Source organism: Stigmatopora argus, chromosome 11 (assembly GCF_051989625.1).
Source record: "Stigmatopora argus isolate UIUO_Sarg chromosome 11, RoL_Sarg_1.0, whole genome shotgun sequence".
Lineage (NCBI taxonomy): Eukaryota > Metazoa > Chordata > Actinopteri > Syngnathiformes > Syngnathidae > Stigmatopora > Stigmatopora argus.
In genome coordinates this window covers 5732501-5751665 of record NC_135397.1, presented here as the reverse complement: position 1 = coordinate 5751665, position 19165 = coordinate 5732501, and the positions used below count along the sequence as shown (strand labels likewise).

The window sequence follows — 19165 nt, the reverse complement described above, 5'->3', positions numbered from 1 at the left end:
ATTTCCATATTTTTTTTTTCTTTCTTCGGAACGAAATATGGAAACTTTTGTCAATTCAGTCAATTATTCTGTTAACACAATTTGGATGCCATTATCACAATAAATCAATAGTACTTTGGAATTTGGTATCAAGCACTGTCTTTTCAGTGCTCCTAAATTTTGCATAGCAGATTTGTTTCTCCACTTCAAATTTCACGTTTGGAGTACTGCTGCTTTTACCATTAAAATTTCATTTGACTAAACAATTTTCCATAATTTTCATCAAAAATTTGATTTCAAATTTCTAAATCATTTTCCACCTTGATATCTGATTGATTATATCTTGATGGTCGGCCAATTAGAAACACAAAAAGACAAACAATTTATCTAAATTTACCTAATAATTTGGATAAATGCCATTTCTGCATTGTTTTCATGTTTGCTATCATTAATAATTTGGATGATTCTTAATACTTAAGTCTAAATCGCAAATCACTCTCATATTTCTAAAACCCAATAGTTAAAGCTCTGGCTGAATTCCTATCCGCTCTAAGAAGGCAGTTTTATTTAAAATAAGAGCCATTTTCTGTGCTCACTATTACCTCAATTACAATTTAGGGAAAATAACCTTTCACTAGGCATTTCCTAATATAAATTTTAGTGTTTAATAAAAGACCCATAATTTTTCACTAATATATCATAACACTATCAACTATCTCTGTCTCTCTTGTGGTAGTCTTTCCTGCCCTTTGTTTTTGGTGTGAAGGGAGCAGTAAACTGTATGGGCGCTCCCCCCCCTTCCCCTCTCCTTTTGTTTGCAAAGAGTGTGCTTAGCTTGAGGGGGGTCCGCATCTTTGAAGGGGGGTTTCACCACCTTTTTTATCTATCTATCCCCTTACTTTTGTTAACCATTTGTTTTGCTACCTCCTGTTTTAGTCGTGCGCTATCATGTCGTCGCTGTGCGCGGGGAGGGTTGCCCCCGCATTCCCTGGCTATGTGGCCCTCTTTGCCGCACGACCAGCAGGCCCCCTTTCCCCCCCCTCGTCGTCGTGCTCCCCGCTTGCGTGTGGAGCCTCGCACGAGGAGAGCTGAAGAGGGACCACTGTTTTTTAACAGGCCTAATATAGTTATCTCTTCTCTTTTTTGTTTAGCTACTTTCTCAACCTCTTCTATTTGCCCTGCTATTCGCAACCACGCTTTGGTTTGATCATAACCTTGTTTTTGCATTTTACTTCGTTTTTTGTTACACGATTTTTCGATTTTTTGTTGTAGTTCACGGATATCTTTTATTATTAGTCTACCAGTGAACCCATATTTTTTTTACCCAATAACGCAAGGATTCCACCGCGTCGGGATCCTCTCTATGAACTATCTTCCAGTCTTTAGACGCAAGTTCCGAGAGGAATTCCTCTTTTTTACTTGTTTTACTTTGTACTTTACCCATTTTTGAATAAAATTTAGTCCCAGTGGGTCTTTGCACCTATAGTGCACTAACACTGGGTTTAGACAACAGGATGTCGATAAATTCCTTTAGTGGTAAACTCACTTCAACCTTTTCAGGCGGAGTCTCATGTCTACATACATCCACTAAAGGTCGACATTTGTCTCCTGTTGTTTGATATGAGATACAAATCACCAAATGGTAAAATGTATTTCCAAACACACTTTTTTGCACGTTCACTCCTTTTAATTCACTTCTTTATTTCTCTTTAACCAGGACTCTATCCTTTTTTTTCACTTTTCATTCAATACACCCAGAACTCCACTATCCGTCACAGATTTTTCCTATTCAATACATCCTGGATTTCGCTTTCCTTTACAGAATTTAATTAGTGTGCTAAAACTAAGGGTGTCTGTCCGCCTGCGAAAGTTTGTTGTTTGAATTTGACCTCTGTACGCATGTGGAAGTTTTGTTGTTTGAATTTTTTTACCTGATAGGGCTCTAGGATTCTCAGGGTTTTCATTTAATCAGGACTCCGCTATCCTTTACAGAGTTTAATTAGTCTTTCTCAACTAAGGGTGTCTGTTACGCCTACGGATTTAATTTTACAGAGTTTAATTAGTCTTTCCAACTAAAGGGGTCTGTTACGCCTTCATTCATTCCTTTTTTCTCATTCATTCCTTTTTTAAATAAAATTTACTCACGATTCTCTGCGTCCTCGGTATCCCTTCAACCTTTGGACCCCAGCCCGTAAGGAAGAAACAGTCCTGAAAAAGGATCTTTATGCTGTGGCCACAGACTTTTCTGGATCTTGCTCACTTGCTGGGATCGTCCGGTATCTTGGAATCCGGCTCGAAGGACCAATTAAATGTTAGGTTCAAACACCAAACATTTGTTTCACCAACCTGAAAAGAAGGAAATCACAGAGAATTTGAGTTAACTTTATTTAAAAAATGAGAGGTTCAGAGACTGTCACTCTCACAGCTCTCCAAAACACTCTGAAGAAAATCTCCCCTCGCCTATTCTCTTATTGTGTTTTGGGAGTGTCTAAGTCACAGGAAGTTTCAAGCTGATCAAGGGAGAGATAGTTCTCTCCCAGTTACCAAAGATTCTTTGATCATGACCATATGCCCCTTCAAGATAACATCTTTATAGTCTTATTCCTGATATCTTGCAACCCTCACAAAACAGACAAACAAACAGGCGTCCGCCCCCCTGGGTAGTTCCTCTTTGTTGAATAAGGTGAAACTTTTCCAGGGGGTCAAGACATCCCCAATTCTATTAACTAACATTTCAATAGTCTAAACTAAAATCAGGATAACTTATTTACAATAATTCCAACAGTTATGTTTATTAGTTATTGGTTAGAGTGTTTGCAAGGGATGATTGAGTCCTAATATGTCGATGGGAATTATCCTCAGTATGTGGAAGTTGTTATTATAAGGGAGGATGTGGCTGTGATTTGATAGCTATTGTTTTAAGCACTTACCTTCAAAAGTCAGGATAATACGGTAGTTAACTTCACCTTCACATTTCATGCTCCCCTATTTAAACTCTTCAAACCAAACAAAGTACATTGCCTCCATCCAACATAAAATCCAGGGGTTGTGCCTGTGTACACTTTGTGATGAGTAGAATGCCGTAGCACTCAAAAAGATCTTATTGTGTGTGCCCCTGGCGTATTGCTGAATCTGCCAATCAAACTCAAGGAAACCTGCTCCTCCATAGGGGTTGCTACCTTAACTGCATGGGTCTCTAATAACAGCCTTTTATGAGTTGGTACAGTAACAGGTAGTGCTCTCCCACTATCCACCCTGCAACACTAGAATATAAACTAACTGCCCTGAATTTCCGGTGCTTGGAAGCAAGGCTGTGTGCCAATCATATAATTCAGATGAAACAAGTAGGTACACCACTGAGAATATTCAAAGAGTGAATGATTTGAATTTGCAGTCAGTTGAAGGACTCTCAAGTTTTCCTCCCACGTTACTCTGAAATTGATCTTAACAGTGGTATTTCAGTTCTGAGAACCCTTAAAACTTTTAAATATGTCACTGCTAATTATACATTTGTAGTGGTACTCAGTCACCACACACAAGAGCACAGTTTTAATCATTTATTATTACATGTATGTGTGTGTATATGTACTATATATAGATATAGATAAAGTATTTTCTTTACACTGTGCACCCTAAACTAATGCGAGTGCTAATGACCTTCCACTATCTCAATTGTTGTTATTTAAAAATGACCGTATCTAATTGCCTGTTTTCCTGTCACAGCAAGTTTATTCCTTGAAACACTTCATCTTGGGGACATTTACATTTGCAAATAGCACAAAGTTGACAGGCTCTTCTATAAATGAATGAGTATGCTGTCCAAACTACTGGTGGTGAAATGGGACATCTTGGGGGCATATGGACTGTATAGGCCTAGTGACAATGATAAATGGCCCCTCCAAAATACTGTAAAAGTGATTTCCATCACAGTTATTTATTTATTATTCATTCTTATTTGTGTACGGGCTGAAATTGGGCCATTTCAGAATCGTCTGATTCGGCAGCTAGTTTTGGAATGAGCGGTAATAACTGGTAAACACCTCATGGATAGGCATTGTGGTTATTTTAAAGCTAGAAGTTGCCTGTTTATGTAAATATAAATATGAATTCAGATTTCCCTCGGCCTTTTAATTACTAGGTGAACAAGCTTTGGGTTTACAGCACCTCTTGCGGACCGTTAGCTCGAATAGGTTCCATTTCCCAAACCAACTGATCTGTATAGGTATTTATTGTTAAAGCAGAGACACAGTAGAATAAATGTTACTATATTTAGTATCTGGCATAAATATCAAGATCTGTCATTGTTTACACAAAGCAAAACAATTCTGCTAGCACTGCAATGACAAACATTGTGTGTTGCTCATAATAGGACAGCTGACAAATTAGTACTACATCACCACATGAAAAATCTCCTGTTTTAAAGCACATGAAGGCAAGAAAACATGCAACGGCCGGCGCCTTTGTAAAAGTCTGACCCAAAATATGTGTATGTAACTGTAGTAAAGGATTTATCAAGTGACAGACTTTGTGTGCTCGTGTTGTTATGTGATGTTGAAGCAGCATTCCAAACATGGCAACACATCTGTTGAGGTGTACACAGTGAACCCCCTCCTTCTGCTTGTAGGACCTCATGCAGGCATAAAAGCAAACATTTTAGGATCCTTTTTGCTAAAACCGTAAAAGGTGCCTCATTACTTCATAAAAGTCTTTTATAGTCCCTAGTGTTTTAATGTTGTTTACAGGGTTTGTTTGAACAGAGGCTTCATGTCAGAGACACATGATCACTGTGGCTGGGTCATTGCAGAATGGCACTTAACTTTCTTCAAGGCGCTTTTATGCCTTGATAAAATCTAGCAATTAGTCACATATTGCACAGTTTGAGATAGTTTGGAGCATAAAGAAGAGCAGTGTCGTAAAATTGGTGCGAGGATGAAATGGCTTCCATCTTACGCAATCTCATTTGTGTGCTATTAAGGCTCGTATTTATTATATATGCTTATTTAAGTGGCAACTCAACTATGTATTATCCTCTGGATAATCTATCATATAACATTAGGTGATATCACAAGCTTGACCTAATAATAGGAAAATCTTCACCTGTCTAGGGAAAGGAGTGTTGTGTAATGTGATGAATACTTAGCTGTTACTCTTGACAAATTGTCATTATTAATGATTGATTTTGACCGTATATGCATGAAGAAGCCATTTGTCTACTAATAGAAGCTCATTTGTCCTGTTTCATAGAGTGATGCGTTTGACTGGAAGCATGGAACAAACAGGCAAAATGAGAAAAGAAAAATGGGCTTTCTTTCATATTAATATCTTGAAGAATGTCTTAAAAATCTTACAAAACAAGACTTTATTTCAATTTTACAAGATTCAATGAGATCTATTTGGTTGGATCTTTGTTTCGTTCTTTTTTGTACGACATTCCAAACTAATTTGCATTCAGGATTATATCATGTGATTCTTTCTAAACGGATTAATTTGGTCTGGTCTGTATCATGTCATTGAGTAAATGACAGTGAATGTGTCTGACTGTTGTAGTTTCAAATAAGACTTGTTTTATTCTTCACTGCCTGTGAGAATGTCAGCAGACAAACATTTGTTGGAGAATAGACAGAGGAAAAACAGCACAGGCATTGATGGAACAACACCTCAGCTCATTAAACATGCTATTGAGAGTCGAGGAGTAAGAAACAAAACAAAAAACACACACAAAGCAAAGTTGGCCTTGCTTGCACTGAAAGCCAGCCAGTTGTGTAGAAACCTGCTGGCTTAGAGTGACAACATAGTGTCATCATCTAGTAAGCCAATAGGATTTAGTCAACTTGCTAATAATATGCATTAATTAGGAACATCTGACGAAAAGTAAGCCTTTTGTGTACATAGCAGAAGACTTAGATGTTTTTTTAGCTCACGTAAAAATGAAGAAAGACCAAAATCTGTCCGTGTTTTTTTTGTCCACTGATTTTCTTTTGTGTATCCTTCATTGTTGCTGTTGCTGTGTGTATCTTTGTAAGGCGAAGGGGGAAAATGTTCTTTATATCCTTGTTAAAGAGTGATATGTAGATGCCTGGACTGAAAAATGTGGGTTACAATCAGTTTTGACATCCACTTTGCTACATGTCTAACCTTGTTTAAGTTTGCATTATTCACTCATAGTGCGATTTTTTTTTCTTGTCTTCAATATACTAATGTGATCTTTTTGAATATATATATATTTTTCCCAAAATGTCAATTACCTTTGAGGACACTTGTCGTTTTTACCTGATTCAATTCCATTCCGTTTTTAAGAAACGATGAATGATCACTCAAGTCTTGTTGCCCTAAAGACATTGTTTATACCAGTCACATGTGTTTTGAGAAGCATTCAGTCACCTCACCTTATTTTTAGGTAAGCCCTCGTGGAAACCATCGCTCGGCCCAAGTATTTCCCTATTAATTTCTAGTAAACTGTTGTCAAACTGCGGTTCAGCCCCCAAGATATTTCATTTGGATTTATGAGTGACCGCACAGTTTTATTAGTCTGTTAAAACAATTAGTCATTGCAAGGCTTCTGGATCACTAGATTCAGCTGAAACATATCATCATATTTATACTTCCTTTATGAATGGGTAAAAAAAAAAATCTAGATGTGTAAAAAGCCCACACAGCCACAATCTTTTGAAGGCTGCTCCACTAAGCTCAGGTGAGATATGTTAAGGGCTTGTGAGAAATGCAGACATTTAATGTTATTTCCGACGTGATAACACTTCACCCTCTGAGCTTTTGTGCCTTTTTTGTGTGGTTATTTATGAGCGAAATTCAAAAGTTATCACCTCCTGGACTGGAAAAAGGACCTCAACAGTTCCATTTTCAAATGATTGGTAGGGCCGCATCGACGAAGCCAGGACAAAATACAAAGATTATCGCTTAAAAGTGCTACTGACTATTTTCGGTTGTTTAAAAAAATTATTATCCCATAGAGACCTGGCATCCACAATAAAAAATAATAATTCTAACAAAAAAAGATTGCCCTTCTAGACTAAAATATAGCCCTGCCTACCCTTCAACCATGTGTTGCTGACACTATTAATGCACACGCTTGAGTGAGCACACTGTAAAAACATGGCATGCAGATTGAGCGTACCCATCGTTTGAGGGCTTCTTTGTGTATGTAGACCACACTCCATAAACGCATGATCCCCAAAGCCTTTAATGTGTAGCTGTGGTATACAAACACAGTGTAAACTGTTGTCTCTCAGTAAAGTATTGTTTATTGCCCAAATCCTCCACAAAGCCCCTGTACAAAGTGTGGACAGTATGCAAACAAGTCACATTGCTCTGACTTCGCAGCTGCAGCACCAGGAAAGGCGTGTGTGCTTGGGAGCTATAATTTAATTGAGGGATTAACGCTAGCGTGCAGGGTATAATATTCCTCTTTCACAACTGTCCGTTTAACCTTGCCGCTGTCATCCAGCCATAGAGTTTAGGGGTTAGTTGGGCCCCTCTTGAACACTTTCTCGAGGCTTGAAGCCTTTATTGATTCCAACAGATGGCGCAACCAGGGAGTTTTTTTTAATTTTTTAATCTGCTGATTCCATGCCTAAATGAAGAGCAGTAGAGAGGCTGGCATGGTCTTGGTAATTATTAATCCATTAATCAAACTAAACTAAAAAGTAGCAGGTCACATTAATGTATCGCCCAACTCAGGGTAAATGACGAGCTAATGTCAAGAGTCAGTGCTGGAAAGATTCCTCTCAAAGTACCAAAGAAAACTCAAAACCAGAGAGGTAGAACTGCTTTCGTAGCAGCACTATAGCTAAAAAGGATATACGTTCTGGCTGATTACATTCATGAAGAAGTGGGATCTTTAGCTAAAAATTTCCTTACTCACGACACGCAATTATTGCAGTATAAGTTGAAACAGTGATGTCAGGTTTGAATAGAGAATGTGGTTTCAATCGTATACAATATTGCTATGTTTATTCCTACTGGATTCCTTTTTTGTTCCTGGTCAAACTAGCTTGCATTGATATCCTCGATTTCTTTCAGCCATCGTTAGTGATTGTGTGAAATATTGCATATTGACATACTCTCGTCAAAAAATTGTGTGTATATATCTTTTTAATACTTCTCAGTTGTTGAGAATTTACCTTTCGGCATGCAAACGACACTCACCACAAACGTGGGCACCTGAGGGTTTGTTTATGTGAGCAATAGACAAGAGGAAGAAATGATTGTCGGGCAGGTCAGGGAAATAATTATGGGTCTTAGGCAATGCCAGACATCATATTAGGCCACATCAAGATCTGCCTCTTTTGCCTGGAATTATACATGAACGCATGCAAATGAGGTTCCAACACTTTGCAGGGATGCATTTCCTGTAGTGCCGCAGTAACAACCTCATTGTGATGCAATGCCACTAGTACGTTATATGCTATTTCTTTGTGCAAAACACCTCATTTATATTGGACCAGATCCGCTCTTTCCGAAAAGCCAAAAATGATTGTGTAATAATAGCCAACCGACAAAAAAGGGTTGCGTCTGAGTAATTATTCTCATTTTGGGGAGGAATACAGTTTGAAGAAGAATCATTTACATCTTTTGTCCTTTTGCATTTAAAAACGTGAAAATTGCAGTACAATTTGTGTACACCGGAGCTGAATGTGCTCGACAGCATTAGCACCCAATTTATTATCAGCTTAATTCCTGCTGGGTTTTTGCATGCTAAGTACGTATGCACTCAAAGTGAGATAGAGCACATGAGGTGAGAACATCCATCTATGAGTATTTATGCTGTAATATTTTCAATAGATGCATATTTAACTTCAAAAAGCACTATTAGTGCTTAAATTCATTCAGAATGACTTTCTCTAAAGTGATCTTTAACCATAGAATGAATGCATTTCTTTTCATTGTGCTTTCTCTTCTCTTTTTGATGGCAATATAAGGCTTAAAAGTTAGTACGTAAGCACTTCTACTAGGCAATAATAATAATCATAATAATAATTTCCTACGTTTTCCCTCACCTTTTCTTTTTGTCTTTCTAATTGAGTTTTCTCTTTCCACACTTTCACTTTTCTCTCCATCCGCCCTGAAGCAAGACACTGGAGTGGTGATGACCATTCCTTGTGTCCTTTAGTGTCCGATAACATAGCCTTCTCATCAGCTGCCTGCCTCAGCCCAGCAAGGTCTGGCTAATGGATTTGGCTGGCAGGCATACATCCCTTCATCCCACTGCAGCCGTCCTGCTCTCTTCCACACCTTTCAATTATTTAGTTGCCACCTCTATGCAAATGGTTTGCTATTGAGGGGAAAAGCTGCTGGTTTCATCTTGTTGTTATGTGTGCTGATGCGTGGGACTCCAGAGACTTGTCGGCTGTGACATAGGGTATAGCTGGTGAGATGGAGCACGATGACTGCCTGGTGATCCCTCATCTCCTCCTTGGCGAGACTCCATCAGACCAGAACCATTAGAGTCTGATCTATTGGAGCGCCGATCACAAGTGGTAACACTTTTTAGCAGTTCCCTAGCAACCGCTTCAAGCACTGGTCTCTTTCACTGTAATGCTCAGTTGCTAAGCTACAGAGACTGACAAAACTACACATGGCTGATCTCCCTATGGGGTCGAGGTTAAAAAAAATGGAGGTGGTATAAAAAAATGAGTTCAATGAGTGGGAGCACAAAAGGATAGATGTCACACTATACTGTTCTCCAGCCATCTGTGAAGTGTCACTGTAAATATTTCTCACTTTGTGCTTGATATGTGAAGCATAGTAGTATTCCGTTGGTCTGTTTTATGGAAGGCTTGTGCGTGTTCGTAGTTGTTTTACGGGTCACTTTATGGGGATGGACAATGAGAGATTTGGGAGAATGTGTCATTAAGGCACATCAAGCCGCCTGTCTTGTCGGCATCATCAAGATGTGTGACTTTCCCCTCCATACTTGCCACCTGTTAAAGGATTTGTTTTCCTTGTCCGTTGTGGCCGCAGGTCATTACCAAGCAAACGGTGACTTCCCCGTGTGTAATTTAAAGCATAGCAATGGCACCAAAATAACTATTTTGTTCGAGAATGGAATTTAGATTGAAGATACACTCAGGACTTTAGTCTAAGGGAGATAGATTTGGTGACTTGTCATGCCATCTTGTCGAACGTGGGCACAGGAGAATGAAACTTCCTCTTGAACTCATCTGGGAGTCATTGTGCCTTTCCAGTTTCCTCTCTCAGCAATGTCACACCCCACCTTAGCAGATGTTTTAAGAAAACACTAGCAAGCGCATTTACCCCCAGTTCACACTCTCATATTTCATCAGTCCACTGAGGTTACTTTTCCATTTTTCTACCCCACTACAGGTATTGCAAGGTGAAAATATTAGGGTATGTTATTTTCATTTATGTATTTATTTTGAATGAAAGGCGCAGGCAGGACCATTTATCTTTCCATAGCCACAGATCTGTGTGTGTTTTGAAGATATCTCTAAGGTAATTTGTGAGATCTTGTACTCTGATTTACGCTAACAAGGCAGGGGTAGTCTCCCCCAGATGGCAGCATGCCTCTGCCTCCTGAGAGAACTGCACACCAGGCATTGGCAGGACTCGTTCTGCCAAAAATAATTAAGCGTGCTGCCACAAGCCTTTTGCTGTATTGGCACAAAATGTTGGTCCTGGGCTCAACATGGGGGAAGGCCTCTAACTGTAGTCCTGCTTATCCAAACTCGTGCACGCACATCTGGTCAAGCTAGACCCCTTTTTATACTCTAGCAAATATAATTCTGATACCATGGTCACTCAAAGGATTAATGTGTTGTTAACAAACAATACAAATAAATCATTTAACTGCTGTAAGTTCCTTAGCTGTTCCATATCAAACAGTGCATATTATAAAAATGATGCTATATTTCTAGACCAGCAGACTATTTGTATTCTAAATATATTCGTTGGAGTTATGATTACACTGGACTCTCACAGACCTGAAAAGCCAACATTTTTTCATTGGTGGCGACAAAATTCCCTGTTTCTTCCCTGGGGCCTCCATCTGGTTTGAAGGGCCCGCAGCATCTCACAAGGGAGGTGTCCAGGAAACAAACAGATGCCCATGCCACCTCATCGGTTTCCTCTTGATGCAGATGGGCAGTGTGTCCCAGATGGCTAAGCCTCTTATATTTGTGCAAGAGTCCAAACACTCTGCAGAGAAACTTATTTTGGCTTGTACCCGAAATCTTACAATGACTGGTAAATTGAGAGCCTTGCCTTTTAGCATCATCTCCTTTCTCACCATAACTCAGTAATGCAGAGTCTGCATCAGTGCAGACGTAGCACCAATTCCCCTGTCAATACCTCCTAATCATTCTTTCTTTACTCATGAACAAGACTACTCAAAGTCATCTATTTGAAGCAGGATCTCATCTTAACTTTATCGCATTGTGCTGTGAACTATTGCAGTGATAATTAAAGATATTGGCTTGAAGTAGCCGTAAGAACCAAATCAACTACGAACAAGAGCGACCACGGCTACCAACATATCAACGGAGGCAGGAAATACATTCCAATTATGCCCACTTTTCTGATCCAAGTTTGATTACATTTGCTTCCACGTCAATGTTTTACTTTTAATTACTACTTTTATATGTTGCGTGCTCACTTCCACGGAAAGCTGCTTCACAAAACCATAGCAAAGAATAAGTCAATGCCTTACGTAGACTAGACTGTATTATTTTCAGATTCAATGTTGTTAATTGGGCCTATTTTAATGAGCTCTTGAGGCTTCTTCCAGCAACACATGGCAGCTATTAAAAAAGTGGACAATTGATTAGTTATGTTTTTTTACCCTCAACATTGTTAAGACTGATTTTAAATGATGTCCATAAACACAGACACCCTATAAATGATACTCTCCCTGGAGCTCTTCTTATAATAGTAGGCACGTAGCAACTTTCTGGGCTTCTTTTACACACATGCCATCAGATAAGAACAGCAGCCTTTGCATCTCTCAGCGGACTTGCATTTATTCCGCTTAATGGCACTGTGCACTTAGGGCTAGCGTTTGATGAGACAGGTAGCCGGCTGATGTTTCAGTATCATTAACAAAAATGGAGGCCCCTTTAAAGAAGGAGGATAACACACACACACTAAGTAGTGCTAGGCCAAGAGCAGCAGCATGATGGACGGGAGGTTGTCCCCCCTTTCTTACCCAGCGAGTATAATTCATGTCAGTGAACAATTTTGCACAACAGCCTCTTGTTCTTTGACATATTTTGGTAATCACTGCCACATGCTGCATACACATTGATCTTCCCCTCATACAAATGTTGATTTAATTAGATAATTTAGGGTACTATGTTAGATGAATGTGGTGCAAGTGCTTTGCCATGAGATATGTGTATAAAAGCTGACAACATCTCATAGTAGATGGTTTAGCTGCGCCTATCTGTTTTTTGCACTGGAGATCAAGTGCAATTACGATGGGATTTTAGTGCTGGGTGGGGGGATTAAGGCAAACGGCTTTCCCTTCAGGAAGCATAAGGTGAAATGCTGGCATCTCCCATTTAGCCATGTGCTTGAGTATACAGCCAGTGTTTCACAGTTGCTAGAATCAGCTGAATAGTACTACTCTGGTTACATTAATGACTAGGCAAAGTTAGTATTAAATTAACATTAGATCTGGCAATGCACAATTTGTTGTGCCTATAGTAACAAATGAATATAACCAATAAACAAATAAAAATGAACAAATGTTATACAATATATGAATAAGTAGTCTCTTACTAAAGTCAAATGTTTTTTCTTTTTGCATGGAAACGTGACTGAATGAAGCCAACTGACTCAGATATTACACTCCATTAAGAATGTCAACTTCACTCCCATTAATTTATTTCGTTAAAGTCTCCTCTTCAGTGCTCAGCCAAGGAACAAAGCGTATACTTTCACTACATGATTAGTCAGATAGAGCTGCTCTCAGATATAACATGAATAGATGGTGAGCAAGTAAAAAACATTGCACACATCAGTGCTACCATTCAGACAGAGCTCAAAATAGCACTTCACACCTGAGTGGAGCTATAGAGAGAATCCAAAGGAGGATGGACGGCAATCTTGCTGCTGTCAGAGCAGCTTGTAAGCTTTCAAAATAAATGATTGACATAGATGGGTATTATATGCCAAAGCCTCAGCGTTGGCAATTGCATAACGGAATGTGGGATAAAGATACTTCAAATCAGAATTCAATGTGATTGCAGTATAGTTTCCATTCTTTTAGGTCTCACAGCTTTTTCTACCTTTTTTGGGGGGGAATCCAAAACTGGTCTCAGTTTTTTATCCATCAAGTCAAGTAAAAACACTATTTATCGTGGTGCTTAATTCCATAGCAAGTAGGGAGAAGTAGTTGAAAGGCATATTATATTTTTCAAGTGTTTCTTGATATAAAAAGTTAAAGAACTGTCAATCTAGATAATCCTTCATTGCCCGAATGCGGGGAGGACTGCAACGTGGGGGACTGCAGTCCTGTGAAATGACACAAGCTGGATGGGTCCTTGTTATAGCTTCTTTAGTGAAGTTGGCTGATATGCACACAGACAAGAGGCTGCCCCGGTCACTCTCACAGATGGAGCCGTAATGGGGCCATGCACTATCTCTGCTGACGGAGGTCTCTGGGAAAAATAGGACCTCTATAGTCCTGCTGTCATTTTGGGGGGGATCATAGTCTTTTTAGTAGAGTGCCTCCAGGTGTTGCAGAATGAAAAAGATATTTTTTTTCCTTTGTCAACGCTGTCACTGCATGATGACCAGGTTTACCATTTTATCAGTATGAGCTGTGCATGGTTTTCCTGATTGCATTGTGTCTTTTGCTATTGTCAGAACCAAAAAAAAAATATTAGAAGGGTGATGACATTTTCTTTTTTTGTTGTAGTCCAACAACATATGCCAGTTAGTATAAAAACCATTAAAATCCATTAAAGAATGCAAAAAAACATTATTTGGGTAGACACTGGCTGGCTTGAGTTGTTATTAGTTTGTACAGTACTACGCGAAAAATGTGAACATCAAATTTTCTTTTAGCAATTTAACTTCAACCAACAAATATTACCGATCCGTGGCATATTTTCACATCATTGTAATCACAGACTCTGAAAATGTGAGAAACTGTCAAAAGGGTTCAGTTTTGTACACAGTTGGCAAGTGGTGGGAGGAATAGAAGGAGGGAGCAATAAAACCAGACGTTTGTCAGATTCATGAAGACTTGCAGACGCTTTTCAAATGATTATTACGAAGCTTAAGTATTTTGGTGCTGTCATCTCCAAATACATTTCACACTAGCAACAACATCCAAGGGTAATGTTCAATTGAAGAGATGAAAATACACTGTCTTTGTGTGCTTGTTTTTAATTTTACACAAAACAAAACAAAGCTCTTTGTGGTCTAAGCTCTGCTTTAATACACCTTCTTAGTGTCTTGCTGAGGAATGGACAAAACAATTGCTTGCTTTGATCTAAAAAATGAAAAAATGGAGAAAAAAACATATTTATATATATATACAAATTGTTTTTGAAAATGAGTATGTTCTCCCTCACCCCTAATTTTTGTTGTCTTTCTTACCGCTTATATAATACAAAATTGGCATAGTTTTATTCTTTTTAAATGGTTTAGTGCAAGGGTGTCAGACTCAGGTTGGTTCGCAGGCTGCATTAACGTCAACTCGATTTTATGTGGGCCGGACCATTTTAGATATAATATTTAGATTTTTTTGTATATAAATGGATTAAAAGAACTGGATTAAAAGCCCTGAATATTCAGTTTTTTTATAGATCTAAAACAATATTTATTTTAGCTTTTTATATATATTTTTAGAATTTACTAAAACTAAAAACACAGAAAAATGTATTAAAAAATTACAATTATTGATTTAAAAGGGGAAAATCAGGTAATTTAATATACATTTATACTCTTCATTTTAATTTGATCCTAAAACAGAAAGTCGGCACTCATGATTTACTTACTCGGGCCGCACAAAATGATGCGGCGGGCCAGATTTGGCCCCCGGGCCGCCACTTTGACACCTATGGTTTAGTGGGTACTATTGGCAACCTTAGAATGGATTTGGGCATTTACTTGTAAAACGCGACTCTACTTACGTAAAATTCAAGTTCTGTAAGTAACTTCTGGTACAACTTCATTTGGTGAGTAGAGTTACCAGATTTATTGCTCAGGAAAATAAAATTGTCATTTAATTAAAAAAATATATCAATCTGGTTTTGGAACACTCTGTTACTAAATAGAAAACAAAGCCCCTATTAAATTGCTGGAATAGACGTGCCCCTTTTAACACAAATTTCTTTCAAGGATAAGCTGATTACTTTTTAAATGTGCTGTTCTGTTAGTCAGCAACCATAATTTGTACACTCACTAAAACAGACACAGCTTCAACCTAACATTATTTCAGAGGGTTTCAAATTATTATCTGATTACATTTATATAATAATAAAATACTTCATTTTACGGCAGTTTTTTTTTTTACTTTTGACTTGCAAGCCCTGAAAAATAAGTGCCACTGTTTCCTCCATTACAGAGGCCATATAATATGGATTTGTATGGCTTTGTCATTGGAAAACATGACAACATGGATATGTCATTTATTATTCTCTTTCTTTAGGGAAAAAAAATCAAGTAATAGTGAACAGATTCTATTGTATACTCTCAATGTAAAGTCTGATTACTAAACAAATGATAGTGAAATGATTCCAATGTAATCAAGCAATGTAAAGTCAGATTAACATAAAGAAAAATAGTTGTTTTACGGTGTTACCACTCTGAGTGAAATCGCTTAACAATGACAAATCTAACCTGTGCTTTTAGTCTGATTTTAATGTGGTCACCTCACTTGAGCTTTCTTCCTTCACCTTTTATTTTTTTTAAATGTGACACATTTGACACGCTCTTTACCTCTTCAAGCTGTTTAAATGTGAAACATCTCACTGGAAATTCGCACTGAAAGTAAAGTGTATGAATAAGGCAGCCCTTTTCAATATTTTAGGAAGAGATGGGAATATAAATGCATGAGCGGGTCTTTCTGCTCTGCATGTGGCAGATGATTTGAGGTCTCCAAAACGCTCGCCTTTTCCAATGGAGCAGTGGCAAGTGTTAAGGATCACTCGGCACTCTCTGTCACCATGACAACGCTAGTTCCATGTCCGAGTGGGTGTCCACACTTCATTGAGTAATCCTCATTGAATAACATTCAAACCGCTGTCTACATGCCAAGAGGGCCTCGGCTAGTAATCACAGCAAAATGCCGCATTACAAATGAAAATGCTGTTTTTGTGTTTTGTACAACTTCAAGTCAAGTGGCAGTTGTTTGCATTCACAACCTACTTTTTTATGCTGGTAAATTATATGCCTGTTTCAAGTCATGTTTTCTTCCCTGAGAACAATATTTTTATAGTTGCATGTAATTTTAGAGATGTGCATCAGAGTTCAGACCCACTTGGCCCAACATGGGTTGACACATTTCTGGCTAATTATCTAAATCTGTTATACTATGTCTAATTCCCAGTAGCATATTTTATTCTAATTAGATGTCAGCATCCGTTTTTATCTGCATTTTCTATCCTGTCTTCAAACAATTTAAACAAAAGGTACAACATTTATGTCCTAATAATTTTTACTGCATCAATTTGTTTTTTTTCATGATAATACATTCATGGAATCATCATATTCAGTCTTGATAATAGCACATGAGCAACATTTAAAACAATAATGACTAAACAAACAATGAAATATATTTTTATGGACACCGCCATCTTGGCAAATAAGATAACATTCATCTGTTTATATGTGCCGACCTAATATTAGCAAAGCCATATGAACATTTAGAGGTCATGAAAGCATTTGGGAAAATTGTAAAATAAGTATATCTGTGCATTCAACACATTGATGGTTGTTCAGCAATGGATTTCTTCACCAGTGTGTTGCAATGATAAACTATCCTTGAAATTACATTTTCTTTGGTTTTCCTTTACTTGTCTTGCACTCAATGCCATTGTTAGATGTCCAATTCATTTAAACTGGAAGGCATTGCTTTGAATGCTCGCGTTTAAGTGTCACTAGACATGCAATTTATTTTTGAAATGTGGATTGTTTAATAGAGGTGTGATCTCTTTCATTTGTTTTTTGTTTTGTTTTTGTCTTGCACCCCAAAAATTGATACACACAACAAGAAGGAACATTTCAGGTGCTGTCACACTACACTCGAGTAACAGGAAAAAAAGTCTCATGGGATTATGCAAAGCAGGAACCTCAAAGTCATAATAACCAAGTAAAAATGAAAGATTGATTAGGCCGTGAAGTGCCAATCCTGCTCGAAAATAGCACAGCACTCTGTTCTAAATGAAGCATTAAAACATTTTTTGTTGCTGCTAAGAAAGTGTTGTCTTTGAAGTGTGCATGTCCCCTTGGTAGAGAGAGCTGAGGAATATTTTAGTAGGAACGTCTAAAATGATCGTACCGCACAGTTGCTGTGTTTAGGGGTCATTTCATGTCCAATCCATCGGCAACAATCCAGACTTAGCAAAGATCACTTGCCTCCAGGGACAGCTCAGCTCGATTACTTTCTCTGGTTCTGCCAGAAAGCCCAGCAAAAAGAGTCACTTGGCTTTGGCCCTATTAGGCATGAAGGCATTCATGGACATGGACAAAAAATATAAAATGACGAGAGAGAAAAAAAATCCTTATAGGGTTGTGTATCTGTCTGGAGTGTTTACTTCCAACTATAAAAACAAAAGTTACTATGTAACTTTGCAAAGGGTTCACTTGTCTGAGATATGTGTTTTATGCATTTCAAGGTAAAACAATGCCACTGATTATTGTATACAAAATGTAGGACGTATTGCCCTGTTGGCCTTTTTTATTTCTTCCAAAGGCTTTAGTCGAGGATTAACGGCTAATGCTATATGCAGAGAATCTTCAAGCATGTGTGGCTTTTGAAATAGACATTTGGTAAGGATTTTCTCACCGGCAGAAATAAAAAAAGAGGCTCCCATTCTTGCTGAGGTCACCTCTATTTTGCAGTAAATTTAGGCAGGTTAGTTTTCACACTATGAACATTGGAATGATGTCAGAGTAAGCTGATAGAGTTCATCAGTGATCATTTTGCGGCTCTAGCATTTTTGGATCGACTCATTCAGTTGTGAAATAATCTTTCCCCAACCCTCCAAAATTTGTTATTGTAGCTCTCGGCTACAGAGTTAATGGGAGAAATGTCGGTATGTGCGTCTCGGAAAAAGTGGATGCGCTGATGGACTGAAATGGCTTGTACTGAACTGAAATAATGGATAGGAAACAATAACAAAGTCAGGGCACCACTTGGAGTAATACTGAATCCTCTTATTACATGATATATGTTTTTATATATAATTGCCAACCAAATAACCTTGCTGGATGTGCTCGGTGATTTTTTTTTTTTTAAAGCTTTGTGTTTGGTCCTTTTCAAACAGTTGTGATCCACACTGTGGGACCAGTGGCCAGAGGTCATGTGGGCCCCACCGAGACCAATGACCTCACGTCCTGCTACCAGAACTCCCTAAGCCTGGTGAAGGAGTATGGCTTGAGCACTGTGGTGAGTAGCCATTTAGTCCTTCAATCAGTTGATTGTTTTGATTGTATTATTTCTGTTGTTGGATGTTTGGACAGGGAGCATTAGATGCTACTTTTGAAATCCAAATCTGAGATCCACTTCAACCCTTTATTCTTTATCTGCTGCCTACATAGTATTCATTTGCCAGCCACACTCCTAGGTTTAAGGGGTTAGCGTGCATATGCTATATATGCTGTATACCTATAGATAGACTATACATGGAAATGGAATGGAGTAAAAATGACACTGCTTTCTCACTTTAAACATTGCACATCACTGAACCATGGCAGCTTTAAATGGTTAAATGTCAACAAAATCTGTAAATTCTGACAACTGTCTCATCATTTATGTTACTCCTTTACAAATCAGTCTCTTTCTAAGTATAGCCATGAATCCTTTTTTTTTTGTCTCAGCCTGTGGCCCCCACATTTTCATCAGAATCCAATCAATGCAAGTACTTGCCAGTATAGACGGGAGACACTGATTAGTGCCAGTTTCATTAAGGGTGATTGTGACAAATTCCTGCACTGATGATGAATCATTTTAGCCATGATACCCACTCCAGGTAGCAAT

The 19165-nt window shown here is 38.3% G+C and overlaps 1 protein-coding gene across 1 annotated transcript in view; it reads left to right on the top strand.

Moving 5' to 3' along the window:
* Positions 1–19165, top strand: part of macrod2 (mono-ADP ribosylhydrolase 2) — a 242127-nt gene that overhangs the window by 123708 nt on the left and 99254 nt on the right. Inside the window, exon 6 of the mRNA XM_077612858.1 lies at positions 18453–18574. Coding sequence (XP_077468984.1) covers positions 18453–18574 — 122 coding nt within the window. The remainder of the gene's footprint in view (positions 1–18452; positions 18575–19165) is intronic.